The sequence below is a fragment of the Artibeus jamaicensis genome, unplaced genomic scaffold (genome assembly GCF_021234435.1).
Source record: "Artibeus jamaicensis isolate MK-2021 breed Jamaican fruit bat unplaced genomic scaffold, CSHL_Jam_final scaffold_1019, whole genome shotgun sequence".
In the NCBI taxonomy this organism is placed as follows: domain Eukaryota; kingdom Metazoa; phylum Chordata; class Mammalia; order Chiroptera; family Phyllostomidae; genus Artibeus; species Artibeus jamaicensis.
Window position 1 is genome coordinate 23,834,092 of NW_026522025.1, and position 17,984 is coordinate 23,852,075.

Genomic DNA, 17,984 nt, shown 5'->3' on the forward strand with positions numbered 1-17,984 from the left:
CATCCATTCTCTTCCATTCTCCCTGGAACTCCCAGAGCAAATGACAGCCATGAAATGGAATTTCTCTTCTCTGTTAAAACTGATAAACTTCTGCCCATCCTGGCCCCTCCCTCCTGTCATAATAGAGGAGCTGCCCTTCATCTTAAGGTTCACATAGCTCTTCTTGTATTGGTCCTCTTCTACCTTCTTAGGAATCTCATACGTTGTGCTTGGGCTTATAATTCAATATTTATAATACTGAGTTTGTAGCATAGTTTTATACATATACCTCTCTGTTCTACTCTATTTTAAACTCTTTCAAGGAAAAATAAGCATCATATTCCCCTCTGTACCATGTTTAGAAGGTAATCCACAGGTGTTTATCGTAGGTACGCAAGTTGAAAGCAGTTCTATTGCTATTTTAAATTCACTTAATAAGTTCATATAATAACTTTTAACAAAAGGGATGCTTACCATTAAATTACTAACAATATATCATCCCTAATGTGAGTCAAGTTACAAATTTTATACTAATCATAATTTCAACATTTTTGACAAAGAAGAAATAATGTACTGTTATCACACTGTGGGCCAGAGAATGTGCAAAAAGTGAGAATAGGAACAAGCTGGAAAATAAATCTATGTTCATAATTCACCTAATTAATAAGGAACTTGGTTATGGGGATCTTATTTCAACCAAGGATGCTAAATAAAAAGGTTATCTTTTGTCATGCTCTTTAATAACACTGAGTTTCTCTTTTAAAAATAACTCCACTCAGTTGAAATAACAAACACAAATCTAAAAGAAATGATTCAAATAAATTAAATTCTCACAAAATAAGACCTGCAAATCTTGGAAAAATTAGGTGCTAATTTATCTTTTGAAAAGTAGTTATTTGCTAATTACCGTCTTTTCTGCCACATTTGTTCAAAAGCATCTGCAAGCTCTATGTTGGTAATTTCTTCAGAATCTTGAAATTTCAAGAAACCATTTCCACCATGTCCTTATAAAAAACATAAAATAGACACGTTTTTAATGCAAACTGCATACATCCAAATATAAATATTTATTTCAGTCACGACAATTTTTAATAACACTTGTTATTTTATATTCTAAAGTAAAAATACTGTGAAAACAAATTAATTTTATATAAATCAGAAAGAAAATAATAATAGACTATATAAAAATAGATATATTTTTAATGGTTTATTTAGTATTCAATTATACAAAAGCATGTTTATATTTTTTCACTGGCTCCATTATTATGTCAGAAATGTGTTTCCATAAATAAAAAGTCTTCAAACACCAGGGGAACCTTTTTTGGTGAGAAAGGAGTGGAAGACACTAGTTAGTCCCATGGTATAAGAGCACTATTTGTAGCATTATACTTATACATGGAATGCTATACTACTAGGAAATGCAGTTTTATCACTGAAAACTTGATGTTTTTACTACTATCAAACACCATCCCAGAAACAGTTGACCAGAAGACTATGAAATTTAGAATGTATTATAGAGCAAATCTGCCTAGATTCTAATACTAGCTTATCCACTTAATGACTCAGTTATTTTGAACAAATTACTTCTTTCCATGCCTCAGTTTCCTCAGCTGCAAAGTGAGAAATGTGTCAGTGAGACCATCATTTGCACACCTACACAGCTCCTTTGTACTGATTTTATAGAGGTACCTGCCAAAGGGCAGCGAAGTAGAAAAAGTTGTCTATTTTAGCGTCCCCTCTCAATATATGTAGTCCTGTGAGCTCAAAAGCAGTTAGTGGCTATGCCCCTGTGGGGGATGGGAGGGAGGAAACAGTTCTCCCTTTCATTAGACAACCCTGTGCAGGGTACACAGCTTAGTAAGTGTAAATATATACTGGGTTTCAGTTCCCACTCACCTCTCTACTCAGACACTTACATGCAATGCACAACTCACTGTGTATCAACTCTGAACATCAGCACCTAAATCCCTGGGTTGTTGTGAGGATGAAATGAATTACACACAATGGTTTAGAGTACTGCCTTATGTACAGTGCCTCAATAAACACTAGCTATTACCACTTTTATTACATTATAATTATCGACCCTCCTATTCTTTTCCTTAGGTTGGCATACTTTTCCACACAGGGCCAGGTGGTAAATGTTTCAGGCTCTGGGTGCCCTGGTCCCTGTTGCAACTACAGAACTCGGCTGTTGCAGTGTAAAAGCAGCCACAGACTACATGCGACACAGATGAACGTGACTACGTTTTAATAAAACTTGGTTTCCGAAACAGGGAGCCCTTCCATGGACCATAGTTTACAAAATCGTATTTCGGACTACTGGAATTTCTTCCATACAAATCAACTCAGAGAGAAAAAAATGCTGTAAAATCTCTAGTTTAGTACATTAAATAAAGCTAAGCCACCAGACGATACTTCATCCTAATTGCCAAAAAAAACTTAAAAATTTCTTTTAACTGTTACTAAAAAAAAATTCTTTCTGACTTCCCTTACTCAGCTGAGTTAATTTATAAAGTTGATAAAGTGATTGAATTTGAAAAGCTATAAATAATTGAAACAGGATAGATAAAAAATAAACTGCAAAGTAGGGGTCAGTATCCACCCTGCTGTGACACCTACGAATCATTCTGCACCTGTCTTATCCTGTTTTATTATCAGTTGAATGGAATGCCCCCTGAAAAAAATTTTAAATACCATCTGACCAACATTCATATTTACTGAATACTATTATAAGACAAGGCACTGGTGATAGAAGAGTGAAAAACACATTATCACTGACACCTTGGAGCTCAAAAGCTAAGAAAGTCAATTAATATCTAGACAAAAAAGTCACAGTAAGTTAAATGCTAAAATGGAACCTACAGATTAATATGGCAGTGAAAGGGAAGAGCATGCACCAGCCATGGAGATGAAAATTCTCTTAGGGCAATTATGAAATATATTATACATACCAGAAAACTTGTGAGGAAGAAAGGAAGCACTATTAATAATTACACCGGGACAACAGGTATAAACTAGAACTGTCCCAGGCAATTGGAAATATAGTCACCCTAGACTTAGAAAGGAAAATCACTTAGACTAACACAATACGGAATAATTGAGTAGGCAAAGTGAACTGAGAAGGCATCAATAAGCAAAGGCAACAGCTCAAGCAAACAATATGAGGACAGAAACAGTCCGATGCTTAGAAGGGAATTATAAAAAGTAAGAACTAAAATTAAATAAATAATAGATCTACAAATATGTATTATATATTGCAATATAGCATAAATCAATAAATAATATAACTATATTATGGAGGACTTTATCCACAATAGTCTTTAAAGTAGAGACAAAACACTACAGGAGCTTATATCAGGGGAGTATATTTAAAATGTATTTTGATGAGCCCCACTCCAGACCAAAACTAAATCAGAATTTTAGAAAAAGGCCTAAGAATTTACATTCAGATAATCCTTATGCACACTACAAGTTGAACTCCATCACTGGGAAACCAGAGTATTAAAAGAGGGACAGATTTGCAATTTCTATTAAACACTTTAGTAGGATGATTAACAAGAGACAAGACTGAAGGCAAAGAGGCTGCAGCAGGACACTAAGTAAAAGGTAATGAGTTTTACCAGGGAAATAGTAAAAAGAACAGAAATAAGAAACTATGCCCTGGCTGGTGTAGCTCAGTGGATTGAGCACGGACTGCGAACCAAAGGGTCGCTGCTTCGATTCCCAGTCAGGGCACATACCTGGGTTGCAGGCCAAGTCCCCCAGTGGGGTCACATGAGAGGCAACCACACATTGATATTTCTCTCCTCTTTCTCCCTCCCTTCCTCTCTCTCTAAAAATAAATAAATATTAAAAATAAAAAAAATAAAAATAAATAAAAGAAACTAAAGGACAGCACAAAATGTTATAATGTTTTCAAGTATTATTTCAAGGTGTTATATATTATGAAAAAAATAAACTATTTAACAAATAAAATATTGTAACCAAATATCATTTAAGGTGCTTAAATTTCTTTCCACGGGAAATCCTTGTTGAAAAGAGTAGCAATATATTTTATTATTAAATATATAAATCCTGAAATTACCTGTCATATAAATAAGAATATTGCTTCTATCATCGGAAAGAAGACGTTTTGACCGAGGAGTACTAGGTGGGATCCTCCCAGTTAATACCCGTAAAAAATTCTCCACAGTTACCTAAAAAAAAACAAAGAGAGAGATAAATCAGATAAAAAAAACTTAGGAAAACCTGATAATCTGTCTTTACTTTTGAAAACATTCTTTCTCCTTTCTCTATGTACTACTTACTATTAAACTGAAAATAAAACACAAGAGAAACAAACTAAAAATATATTTAAATATATAGTTTAAAGTAACTGCCTCTACTTAAAAAAATACTACAAACTAACAATAAAAACTACTTAGAGGAAAATAAAAGTTAATTCTAAATTTAAAACTTTAAATGCTATGCAAAATGTTGCCAAAACCTTAAATTTATAAGTCTGTCATCATAAGCAATTATTTAGGAAGATTTAAAAAATAGAAACTTGTAAATAAATTCAGCTATATAACTACTGCAATTAATCTGTGCAACTACTTAGTCAATTCAAGATTAGCCAGAAAGACAGGTCCATAATAAATCACAGAAATAAAACCCTGAAGAGAACTCCATAAATAATTCCGAAGTTATTATGTACCTTTGATTTTTCAGGGCATTTTGTTACTTAAATCTCATAAGGGATCTCTTTAACAATGTGGGAAGGCAGTGGAGTGGAGGTGTGGAGGCTGGATGAAGGGGAGGAAAGGACGAAAAGGGGATATCTGTAATGGTGTCAACAATGAAAAAAAGAAAAATATGGTACTTGGTAACTGTAACAAATTCTCTCTTGGTGAAATACCCACCCCCACAAAAAGTCACACCACTTTAAACCAGATTTCTCAACCTGGAATTTCTGGACCTCTGGGATTTTTTGAAAGCATATTTAAAGTCATGGAGAATGTAATGCTAATTTAAAGTTATACAGATACAAATTTAAAAAGCAGAAAATATCTCTAGCATTCTTCACTTTTCTCCAGATCATGGATATGTGTGTGTGTGTGTGTGTGTGTGTGTGTGTGTGTTAGATGTTTGGTTTACCTTTTTCTCAGAAGAGAGCAAATGTTAAGTGGTTTAATAGGACTTCTTATTGGCTAACAAGGAAGGAAATTTTTTGGTCTACATTTTATAATGACTAAACAAACAAGTAAAAATTTCAACACTTATATACATTTAATTACTGAACAACATTTTTCAATGTCTGCAAAGGGCTTCAGCTACTTGCTAGATATAAGACATAAAACAGAGGCCATTTCCTCAAGGAGCTTACAGCCTGGGAGGAGACGGATATGCTTCTAAAATTCCTTCCGAGCAAGCCTAGGAACACAGGAAATTGTGTCTTACTTTTGGTAGGCTTGGTTAAAAGAAGGATTATCCAGGAAGATCTCATCAAAGAACACTGCAAATTTTAAATGTATTCACAATCTTCTAAACTTAAAATGAAGTTTCAAGGGAGAAAATACAATATAATGCATTATTCAAATTTACATTTTCATTTTTAATCATATGTGCATAAAAACACTAGAAGCATATTAAAAGTGGTTACCTATAAGCAGTGAAAATATGGGTGAGTCCTTGGTTAGTCATTTTAATTTTTCCACAATGAATATATTTACTAAAGATATAAAACTTAAAATTTTAGATCAAATATAAAAAACACAATACATTTACTATAAAAAACTCAACACAAGAAACCTCTAAAATACTCTCATAAAAACCAAGATAAAATGTTGTTCAGTGATTAAATGTATATAAGTTTTATCCTAAATACATATTTAAGATATTTAAAACTATTGTGACAGTTTTACTTACACACTGTTTCCTTAGCATGAACTCCAGAGACAGAATGGTATCAAGACTTTAGTGACAATTGTGTACAAAGTTCAAAGACAAAAAATAAGACTATTTTATTCAACCAGTGTTTTAGAGCTTAAAAGTAACAATAACTACATTTCAAAAATGTTGCTAAGTCAAACAATTCACCTCGTAACTTCTATAATCTACTTCCACATCGTCTCCGTACACATTTAGCTCCATATTCTTGTGACTAAATACTGTGGCTGGTTTGGGGTTCCTGGGGTTGCAGGCCATGTCATCTGCAAGCATCAGAACAATGTGACTGGAAAAAAAATTCAGAGAATATATTATTTAAATGAAACCAAGAAGTTAAAAACAGCCACATTCTGTTTACATCACGTAGCAATTATGTGCATTCTTTTCTTCATTACAAATAACTCAACATAATTATTGAGTGCACTTTTAACAGAACTATTTTTTCATATTTTTATGCAGTACAAGTTTTAAAGTAGAGCAATCTGGCATGAATTTATATGTAGAATTTGAGTCACTAAATTTTTTCACAACAGAGTATAAGTTATACCATATAGAAAGGGGAAGCGGGAGGAGCTATACTGTCCTCCCCAAACATTTAGAAACAAATTAGTAATGTTCAACATTCTCAGGACTTATACAGTCTGCGTTAAGCTATGATATTCCAAAGAATCTGACTTTCAGAAGCACAAATGCTTAAGAATAAAAGACATGCAATCCATCAGCAAGAACGATCAGCGTATCACAGGAACACACCTCCAACCCAACCACTCTTCACTGGCTCCACTCCATCTCCCTAACACCAGGCAGCCACCATCATCTCTTGACTGGGCGCTATTAGAATAGCTCCCCACCTGGCCTCCTGCTTCCATTCACACCTTTTTACAGTTTGTTCTCCTTATAACCACCAGGGTAATCTTCTATAAGTAAGTCAAGTCATCAAACTTTCTTACTTTAAAACCTTCCAAGGACTCCCCACTGTAATTAGAAAAAAATCAAAACTGCTTACAATATAAGGGGTGTCAAACTCATTTTCACCACGGGCCACATCAGCCTCGAGGTTGCCTTCAAAGGGCCAATGTAATGTAGGACTATATAAATGTAACTACTCCTCAATAATTAAGTGAGAGTTTGGCACTACCGCCAGGTAGAAACAAGGTTCTGGGCCAGTTAAAATAAGACGGAGGGCCGGATTCGGCCAGTGAGCCTTGTGTTTGCCACCTGTGCCTTACATGATCTAAAAAGCTCAATTAATGTGTCTGAATCTCTCTAACTTCAGCCCCTACCACCCAATATGTTCGTCTACGGTGGGGATGTCCAGCCTGCAGCTCATAATGAATGGCAATGAATGCAGCCCAACACAGAATGGTAAATTTACTTAAAATGTGAGATTTTTTTTTCGTGATGATGTGTTGCAATCTATTTAATGTGTGGCCCAAGATGACAATTCTTCCAGTGTGGCCCAGAGAAACCAAAAGGCTGGACACCCCTGGCACTGACCTTTCTGTTCTACGAATATAACAAGTCTTTCCCACTTTAGGGGCTACTGACCAAATTTGACTTGTCTCCTCCCAAATCTTCCTGTCATTCTAATCTCACCTAAGGCACTCTATTCTCACTATGCATTTTATTTTCTACAAGTCACCCCCATCACCTCCCAGCAGCACCCCCACTGAAATACAAGCTTTGTGAGGGCAGGGCTTTATCTCTCCCGTTCAGCACCGTGACACTCAGGCTTCATTAACAGAGCCTGACATACAGTAGGTATTCAATTAATATTCACTGGGTGAAGGAAACATTTTCATTTTTGCATATATTTTCTTCGAGAGAAAATTACAAAATCCCTCTAAACTATTTATCATGATCTTACCATTAAACCTGGTGAACACAAATTAAGCAATTCTTTACCATACACCTGATGTTCCCAAATGTAAGGGAAAAGTTAATGTGGCATATGTAACTAGTTTGGCAGGACATAACAAGAAGGAAATGTTCTGCTGCATATGTTCCAAATACATTGAAGTTCCGAGTGAATCATTGTGATTTTTCTTAGAAATTGGCTAGATTTGTATTTTGAAAGGGTTCCAACTCTGTCACATTCAAAGATCAGTCATTGAGCTGTTGTTACTGATGCATATTCACACAATGATGAAAGTTATTCCTCTTAAAATGGAAAATATCTTTTTAATAATTTGAGATAATTAAATTACAATGTTATGATTAATCACATCTTTTTGTTACAAGCCATTATTAAACAAAACTGAACTGACCTCCCAATGTCAATATAAATATGAGCGTTCCATTAGGCCATATTTTTGGTTTGAGATTCACTACCTACCCAATGTCATTATCATAAAACAGCAGTATTTTCAGCTTCAAATCATAAATTCAACCAATATTTTTCCCACAGATAAATTTATTGGAATCTATTTTTCAATTACAATTGTCATAAAATATTAGCTTCAGGTTTTCCTACAGATAATTTTGAGCCTCAATATAAGTCCTGTAACCCTCTGTTAACATAATCAATATACCATTTAAAAATCATTACATTTGTGAACAATAAATGAAAACCATGACACAAAACAGACTGGATTTCAAAGGTTTAGAAGTCCAACCGCACATTCTGCTCACTGTTTGTAAAACTTAAGGAATGTTCAAAACTGTTTGACGAAGGAAAAAAAATTATCACTTGGTCCAAGTGTTAAACTATTTGTATAATGATACTTAAATATACACATGAGAGTAAATTCCCTAGGCTTATAGTTCTTATAAAATGATAAGTATAAAATTATAAATTAACAAAACTACCAAACTAGTAATATTCTAAAAACATTAATTCCGTTTGAAGGATATGTTATTTGCTAAAACTAAATGACTACTGTTACCTTTAACAAGAGAAAGAGGTAACATCAGGCCTGGCTCTACAGTTCAGTTTTTACTACATTTTGACATCCACCCTACAAAATAATTTGATGATATTAGAAGTCTGTTCACAAAAACATGCTGTACAAAATGCAATTCATAACTTACAGACTCTCTATTATTCAGGAGAATCAGATCTTATATTTAACTATAATTTGCCAATATATATTCTTTGCACACACTAGTTATCATGAGATCCAACTTGATTACTTAAAGTCTCTTTTTAGCTTGAATATCAGGTTAGCATCACAGCAGAGATTTAAGTCTTCACTGAGTGAGTGTCAAATCACTGCTGGAATTAAGGCCAAAACAATGTACACTGAAGAAAAACTATTACCTCCCACTAAGTAATATTAAGAAGTGGTATCTTATTAAAATAAAATCCCTCAAATATATCCAATCAATACAAGAAAATGATATTGTATTTTGGCAGTCTTACACTACCAGGTGTGCTGACTCAATTTTCACTTTATTCCCACTCCTGCAAAACCTATACCACACAGCAAAGCACATGGTAATATGGCCTTCTCTCAACAAAACCAAAGAAAAAGTGAGCACTGAAATAGTATGAAGTTCAAACTGGGTTTGAATCTCAACAATATAGTGATTATTTACATAGGTAGTTTTCACATTTTTAAAATCATGTACTCCAGTAGAGTTTAAAAAAATGGTGAGGGCAAACCCATATATATCTACTAATTTCTAAGTCATATGTATTTGCTACTTTAAACGCATACAATAAATATTAGTGAAGCATAATTTCTTTCCTTTTTTAGATGAAAAAAAGCTGCTAATATTTTCTTCCCTTACCACTCTTTGGATATAATCTAAAAAGAACACCTTGATCATGCTTATATAGATTTTAAAGATTATAAAAATAAAATTTAAAACTTATCCAAAAAGAAACATATCTGGAGATGTGTTTCTTTTAGACCATCGGAAATGGTCTAAAATACTTTCCCATCATCATGTTTGCCCAACACTGAAGGAACAGGTGAGCCCTGCATCAGGACAGCTAGGTCTCTTGACCCACCTCCCTGAAATTCTTCCTGGGCCCATTCAGAAACCAATAACCAATGGGTAAACATACATACATTTTAAATAGCTGAATAATCTGTTACCACCATAGACCATTAGAGTGTAAAATTTCAAAAACTGTTATTTTTCATTTCTGATAGACCACTATTCATTACTAAAAACTTTGCCAACTGGATAAATTTCACCAATTTAAATAAATTACTGTATGTGTTAAGATGTCTTTAAAATGTTCACTTAAAATTGCTATACAGCCCTGACTGGTGTGGCTCAATGGGTTGGGCATCATTCCCACAGACCAAAAGGTCCACAGCTGGATTCCCAGTCAGGCCACATGCATGGGCTGAAGTACAGGTCGCCCTTGGGGGAGTGCGGGAGACAATCACACACTGATGTTTCTCTCCCTTTCTTTCTCCCTTCCCCCCTCTCTAAAAATAAGTAAGTTTAATCTTTAAAAAGCATTGCTATCCATTCAATAGCCATGCTACTGATCAGGTATTACTACCGTATACCATCTTTAGCTACCAGAGAGAGCTAGGACCACCAGGCTTCTTTTCAATAACATCACCATTCCAACCTAGAAAGGTGGCTGCAAGTAAAACAGCAGATTGAGGATCACAGGGATCTTTGACGCTCTCTTAAATCTCTGGTTTCTGCTCGTGTCACTTTTGTTTTCCCGACATAAATTATTCAGGACACTCTGTATATGATTGCTTCTTCAGGATTTTAATGGTTGTGGGATGAAACAAATGCAACAAATTTTGTTAAATTTTCGTTAGCTGGAAGCCAAAATAATTCACTCTCAGGCTTTTCTTTCTCCTTTTCCACATCTTGGGGAATCTCCAAGTTAATAAATCTTACCACCAATGTACTATGAAGCTAATTATAGCAAATCTATTAGCTGCAGGTGCTAGACCGTTAAGATTTCACAAATTACTTTTAACTCATCAAATGTCACACAATTGGCATTATCAGACTACATGATGCCAGGTACTCTGAACTTACACTACTAGAAATAAAACTAAAAAAAACTACACTGCAGAGATAGGAAGTCAACAGCAGCACACTCACACATTCAAAGTCACACGTGTTTTAGTACAATATAATGACAATGAACATTTATTGAGAACCTGATATACCTCAAGCACTGCACTAACAAAATAAGCACATTACAAGCACTATCTCATACATTAATTTCAGATACAGAGGGTGGAGCAAAAGTAGGTTTACAGTTCTGAGTATGTGAACGTTTATTCTTGTATTATTATTTATTAATTATTGTATCATTTTCCATATAAACAACTATAAACCTACTTTTGCCCCTGTATATTATCCTCCCTATTTTACTGGATATTAAACTTAGGCACACTAAAGTTAAGTAACATGTCACGGGTCGCATACCAAGTGAGGAGTGGAGTCTGGATTCAAACCCACTTTCTTTAACATGAACATTTGGGGTTTTTTTATTACATTTTTTCCATTACCACTTACTCTCCTTATACGCCCCTCCCCCACCCCACAATCACCACACTGATGTCCATATCCACAAGTCCTTTTTCCTTTTAACTGCTCTGTGTTGCCCTGAGACTATGTGAACTGCCATCTGAAAGGATTTAATGATGTGCTGTTGTTTGATATGGACAGTTTAATCAACTCTGGTGCTTAAGTTAAATGCATGAGCTCATTATTGCTATGTTTATGACATATAATATGACAAAAAATAGGCCCTTGAAATTCTGAATAATTGTAACCAACCAGAGACCGTAGCAAACTGTCAAATTGTAGGTAGCACTAAAGCATATAATTTTCTCCTTTAAACATAAGAGAATATAACTGAAAAACTTAAGTGTCCATTTAACTGCAAAAATTAGAGACCAGAACTTCAAAGAACTACGGAGGCTAGGGTTCTATACAGTATCCAATCAATTTACCAAAGCCCCCGAATCTTTCCTACAGAAAGGCCTTGGGATCACATCCTACAGCTGGCCCTTCTCTCACCAGGTCTTCTCGGCCACCAAGGCTGCCATCCTCACTCCCAATCACCTACACCTGCAGCCTACACCCATGTCTTCGCTGCTTCCAAACACCTGCCAATATTAACCAGTCTTCCTCAAACAGGGGTGGGGCGACCAGCACAAGTGAACCACCCACTTTCTTCCCCTCTCCTTTCTAAGGTAAAGTCAGTACTGTGGAGACAAGTCTTTTATCCCTCTCTTCCTGTTTTCCGTTGCTGAACTCCCCACCAACCAGTTCACTGACTTACTCAAGCACACCAACCTCAAGGCTCGGAATTCAAATCTGTGCAGTTTATTACCAAGATTAAAGTTACTATGCTTCTCAAACATTTTGATGGCTCACAGACACAATCAAAATAAAAAATGCTGCATTAATGAATGCCACTGATTTCGTTTAACCTATTTTTATGGTAATAAAAAATTTTAAATCTTGATATATCACATATAGCCCATCATAATAAAAATCACTATGTGCAATCTTTCACATATTCTCATGTTTTACAGAAATTTGACTTTTGCTAATTTTTCCAGTAATAATCTGTATTAATTTAGTTAGTCTCCCCAACTCAACTACTTTTATGACAAGTGTCTTGGAATTTTGTTAGCACTAGTAGACTTTAACAACCTATATGTAATCTCTTTAGCATGCTGTAAGTAGTTTCTTGAGACTTTACCACAATGCCTGAATTACATATTTTGCAAGAAAAATACATGCAAACATCATTTATATGCCTTCTCTGGTATATTTCCATTCTCAAGTGACAAGAAAATCAACTTTCTTTTATTTTTCTCTGGGCATTAAACAACATAATTTAGGTATTTTCATTAAGAGGACCTGGATGGCTATGCTTATTCTGAAGTTATCACTTTTATCATATTTTTTAAAAAGTTTTTGCCACCACTACTGCTTTTCATTTTGATTATAAAAGTCAACTAGAACAAAAAGTAAAGGGAAATTTACAAAATGGAGACTATCACAGACAAAACAAAAAGTAATTAACTGCAAGATAATACATCTCAATTGAAATTCAACAATTTATTTTTAAAAACAATATAATGGTTTTCATTGACATTATTAATTTTATTTAACCATTCCATATTAAGTTGTGCGGGCATTTACTATAATGTTTTATCCAAATTATCAAATTTGGATTCTACATTTCAGTAAGATTATGAAAAATAAATTAGAAGTTAATGGGAAAATGGAAACAAAGTAAAATTACAAAATTAACCACTGTACATCATTTCTGGAGCATAAAAGAGAAAACAGCTTTAAATTCAGAAAAGACAGGTTAAACAACATGGTAGAAATTCCAAAAATATATTTGAACACAGAATCTTAGTGGACAAGCAAATTAAAAATAAAAGGGGAGGCAGAATTCTGAGTAACAAACTTCTAAAATTTCCTCCAGTTCTAACATAAGAGTGACGATTACTAACACTCGAAATGCAACTAGAGGTAGTAGGGTGAGGTACAGAGCAATGGAAACAAGTGTTTGAGTTTACTGTGGTCGAGTCCCCTCAGACGTGACTCGCACTAAATGGAGAGGATCCTGCGAAGAGTATTGCTGTCTCCATTCCAAAGGTAAGAAATTCACTGCGGCCCACACGCTCTCCATCCACCAGCACATTCTCTGGCTCAAAGGAATACACTGCCTTGCACACCACTCTCAAAGCAGTGAGCAGAGTCCAAAGATAACCTTTAAAGTCTCTGTACTCTTATCCATAAATATTAAAGGGACATCACTTTTTCTCCTAAGAACATCATCTTGGTATTTCCATTTTCCATGGTTCAATATTACAGGGGTGAGCAAAGTAGGTTTACAGTAATTAATAAGGTTAATAATAACAGAATAAACAGTTTCACAGCCTCACAACTGTAAACCTACTTTTGCCTACCCCTGTATTTATGCTTTAAAGTTCATTATAAATATTTCTCAAATTTTAATTGTTTTAAAGATTTTATTTACTTATCTTTAGAGGGGAAGAGAAGGAGAGGGAGAGAAATATCAATGTATGGCTGCCTGTCGTGCATCCTCTGCTGGGAACTGGCCTGAAACCCAGGCACGTGCCCTGACTGGGAACCAAACCACAATCATCTGGTTCACAGGCCTGCTCTCAATCCACTGAGCTACACCAGCCAGGGCCAAATATTTCTTAAATTTTAAATAAACAAATATTTAATTTTATACCTATCGATTTATTATATCTTTTTACTTTAAAAAAATAAAAAATTTTCCTAAAATCTTTTTTCAATCATAGTAAAATCTGACTAAGAATGCTTGAGGAATGGAATTCAGTCTTTCAAAACTCGGTATCAGCCTGGTGCCCGTCAACACCCGCACTGCCACCTCCATCCTGCAACTGACCGCCATGGGCCCTTGCCCTGCAGCCACAGGCGCTGTGCCTGTGTCATGGCCACCTCAGTACCAGTGTGTGATTAAACCACAATTTTCAATGAGTAAACATATTCCTTTTGTCATCACACATTCATGGAGTTTCTGAAGGGCAATGAAGATTACTGTCCAGCATGGCATAACCTTTATGAGCACAAGAGAACTGTAAAAATTCATTACTATTTTCTCAAGAAGCTGCATAAGAGCAGTTAGCCTGTACGCAGAAGTGTTGATCTGAAGTACAGCCTTTTCCAGTTCTGACGTAGGTGGAGTAAGCCTCAGTGCACTTCCTTTCTGTTGCTCAAAACTACAGATTGAAAATTACCTTCTCATTAGGAGGTTCATTTCACTTCCCGTTACTCTCAACTTTGAAGCAGAGAATTTCAAGTGGCGCATGTTGAAGTTTCTTTACACCATTTCTGCATTCGCTTTTTAAAAATTCTTTAATAACCCTAGTATTTTGTAACTAAATTAACATGGCTTGAATGAACTGTCTCCCATGAAGTCACATACAAACACATATTTTTTATATGCAACACAAACAATGAGACCTTAAACAAAGTTACTGAGAAACTTAAGAAGTGTGGAGTTACCACACTTCTTTACTCTTTAAATAATAAGAGTATTTAAAGCAATGCATGGCACTGTCATATGGAAAAAGAAGACATCCATGTTTTTAACTGACTTTTGAAGGTACACCCGCATCCAACCAGATTGGTGATGACTGGCTAAGTCTTGTTAAAAAAAAAAAAAGTTTTGTGAAGAACATGGTTGTTGTACTGCTATTCATTATGTTGTAGCTTGGGAGAGCGCCATGCTTATTGGCCAAGCATTAGCAGAAGGTAGACTGAAACATGAAGATGCAGTAAAAATAATAAGACAAAAGCAGCTTGGAGCTTTTAACATAAAGCAACTTGCATGTTTAGAGAAATGCCACTCTAAAATGCTCTATGCTGCAAACACTTCGATGCCCAAAAGAACTGGGGTACCACCCACTACAGTCATGGAAGTGAAACTTCAGACATGGTTCCACATTAGCCAAAAAATTAACTTGGTGAAAAACTCTAACTAAGCCACTATAGCAGCACAGAAAAGCAGTTTTACCAGGTTAAATGCTTGAAAGAACCTCTGTTTGTGTTACGTTCAACCCATTTAGATACTTAGCGCAAGATTCTTGCTGTTTGGTACTTAAAAAGTACCTATCATCTTGAGCCATGCTTTGATCTGTTCACGCTTGTTACGTTTGAGGAGAGGCGCCTTACGTGTTCACCAGGGCGGGGCCACCCAGGTCGCTGGTTTGTGATGCTGTATGTGGGGGCGGGGTCAGAGAGGGAGCAAGATCAAAACATGGCTCAAGAACAACTCAGAGCCCCAGAGCCCATAAATCTAAGCGAACAAGAAATTGCCAACCTATCAGAGGCACAGTTGAAAACACTGGTGATCAGGATGCTCACAGAACTGGTTAATTTTAGCCACAAATTAGAGGAACATATGAAGGCTAAACTAGTTGAAATGAAGGGAAATACACAGGAAACCAACAGTAATGGAAAGGAAACTGAGAATCAAATCAAGGGAGCAGAACAGAAGGAAGGAAAACATGACCAAACAGAAAAACATGAAGAAACAAGAATTCAAAAAAATGAGGAGAGGCTTAGGAACCTCCAGGACATCTTTAAACATTCCAACATCCGAATTATAGGGGTACCAAAAGGGGAAGAGGAACAGCCAGCAGTGGAAAACTCATTTGAACAAATAATAAAGGAGAACTTCCCCAATCTCGCAAAGGAAATAGGCTTCCAGGAAATCCAGGAAGCTCAGAGAGTCCCAAAGAAGTTGGACCCAAGAAGGAACACACCAAGGCACATCATCATGACATTAGCCAAGATTAAAATGAAGGAGAGAATCCTAGAAGCAGCAAGACATAAGGGAACTGTCACCTACAAAGGAGTTTCCATCAGACTGTCAGTGGATTTCTCAAAAGAGACCTTACAGGCAAGAAGGGGCTGGAAAGAAGTATTCCAAGTCATGAAAACCAAAGACCTACATCCAAGATTGCTCTATCCAGCAAAGCTTTTATTTAGAATGGAAGGGCAGATAAAATGCTTCTCAGATAAGATCAAGTTCAAGGAGTTCATCATCTCCAAGCCCTTATTATATGAAATGTTAAAGGGACTTATCTAAGAAAAAGATAAAAAAGATGAACAGTGAAAGGACAGCAAACACAGTTATTAACAACCACATCTAAAACAAAAGAAAACTAAGTGGACAGCTAGATCAGGAGTGAACCATAGAAAGGAAAATCACAAGGAGGGTTAGCAACAAGGGAGTGGGAGAAGGAGAAGGGGGGAGAAGGTACAGAAAATAAGTAGCATAGATGGTAGGTAGAAAATAGATGGGGGGAGGGTAAGAACAGTAGGAGAAATACAGAATTTAAAGAACTTGAGACACGTGGTTATGAACTAAAGGGGGGATGGTGGGGGAGGGGGTGTGCAGGGTGGAGGGGAATGGGGGGGGGAATAGAACAAATGTAATGGCATAATCAATAAAATAAAATTTTAAAATAATAAATAAATAAATAAAATGTGCCTATCCTTTGTACCAGTTCATGTTTACTGAAATCATGCAATACTGCATTAAAAAGTCTTCTCTAACTTTATTCCTATGTCAGAACCTTACCAGTACATAAGAAATTTAGACAGATTAGGTACCAAAATATCCAGTATAAAATTTATGTTTAGTATCATAGAAGTAAAACCCTAGGAACAATGAACCCTCTGGATCTTACATGGTTTATACCTTCAGTCGATTCAAACACTGAAACAGAACCTATATGGTTATTTACTTATGCACTTTATGTTTATATCTGCCACATTCATACCAAGTATATATCAGGTTTGCACAATCATTAATTTCTGTTATATTTTTTACCAAGTCGTACAGTGTACTTAATGTCTCTCAATAAATGTCATTTTACGCTGATATGGAAACCTACATTTTGAAAATCTGCATGGTAGAGAAGTACATCTTTAATGTCTCCAGATCGGAAAAAAAGGAGAAGGAGGGGAAGGAGAGGAAGCTTTAGACCTAATTTAATGTTTACATTTTTGGGTGCAACTTGACAACAGGTAGGGCTAACTATTTCTAGTAAGAAACTGCAATTGTCTTGTAAAGAACATGTAGAATATGTTCTTTAATTTAGTAAATACTTTTTAAAGGTAGATGCTTTCTTATTATAGCTAGAAACAATGTTTAATAATAAAATTTTGAAATTCTTGTTCTTTTCCCATACCTATTAGGATGTTATTTACCATCTACTATTTGTTTGAAGCATTATTTTTTCCCTTCTCTTCTCAACTTCACATGCAAAAAAGAAGTCGGTTTCTGCCAGTACACTGAGCAGATATGTAATTTTCATGTGCCTCTTGAGCTGTGTAACTCATTATTTAGATACTTGACAATTTATTTTATTATATAACTGATCAAATGGTGATGTGTTCTAATGTGGTTACAGTTCCATGGGAGAAAGAATTTGTCAGTGTTCAGCAGCTTGTAAAAACATTGTGTAAGAGCTAAACATGTAAATAATTAATGAAATGCAAAAAATGACAATGTAAACTTTCTTGAATAAGTATAACCTGCTATACAACAACCCTTATACATATATCAAAGCTAACATTTGAATATCTATTTTTTATTAAATGTAACAATA

At 35.3% G+C, this 17,984-nt stretch overlaps 1 protein-coding gene across 1 annotated transcript in view; it reads right to left on the minus strand.

The window, feature by feature from the left end:
* Positions 1-17,984, minus strand: part of PIGK (phosphatidylinositol glycan anchor biosynthesis class K) — a 105,442-nt gene that overhangs the window by 66,828 nt on the left and 20,630 nt on the right. Inside the window, exons 4-6 of the mRNA XM_053655467.1 lie at positions 6,058-6,193; positions 4,064-4,175; positions 887-983 (exon numbers count right to left, since the gene is read on the minus strand). Coding sequence (XP_053511442.1) covers positions 887-983; positions 4,064-4,175; positions 6,058-6,193 — 345 coding nt within the window. The remainder of the gene's footprint in view (positions 1-886; positions 984-4,063; positions 4,176-6,057; positions 6,194-17,984) is intronic.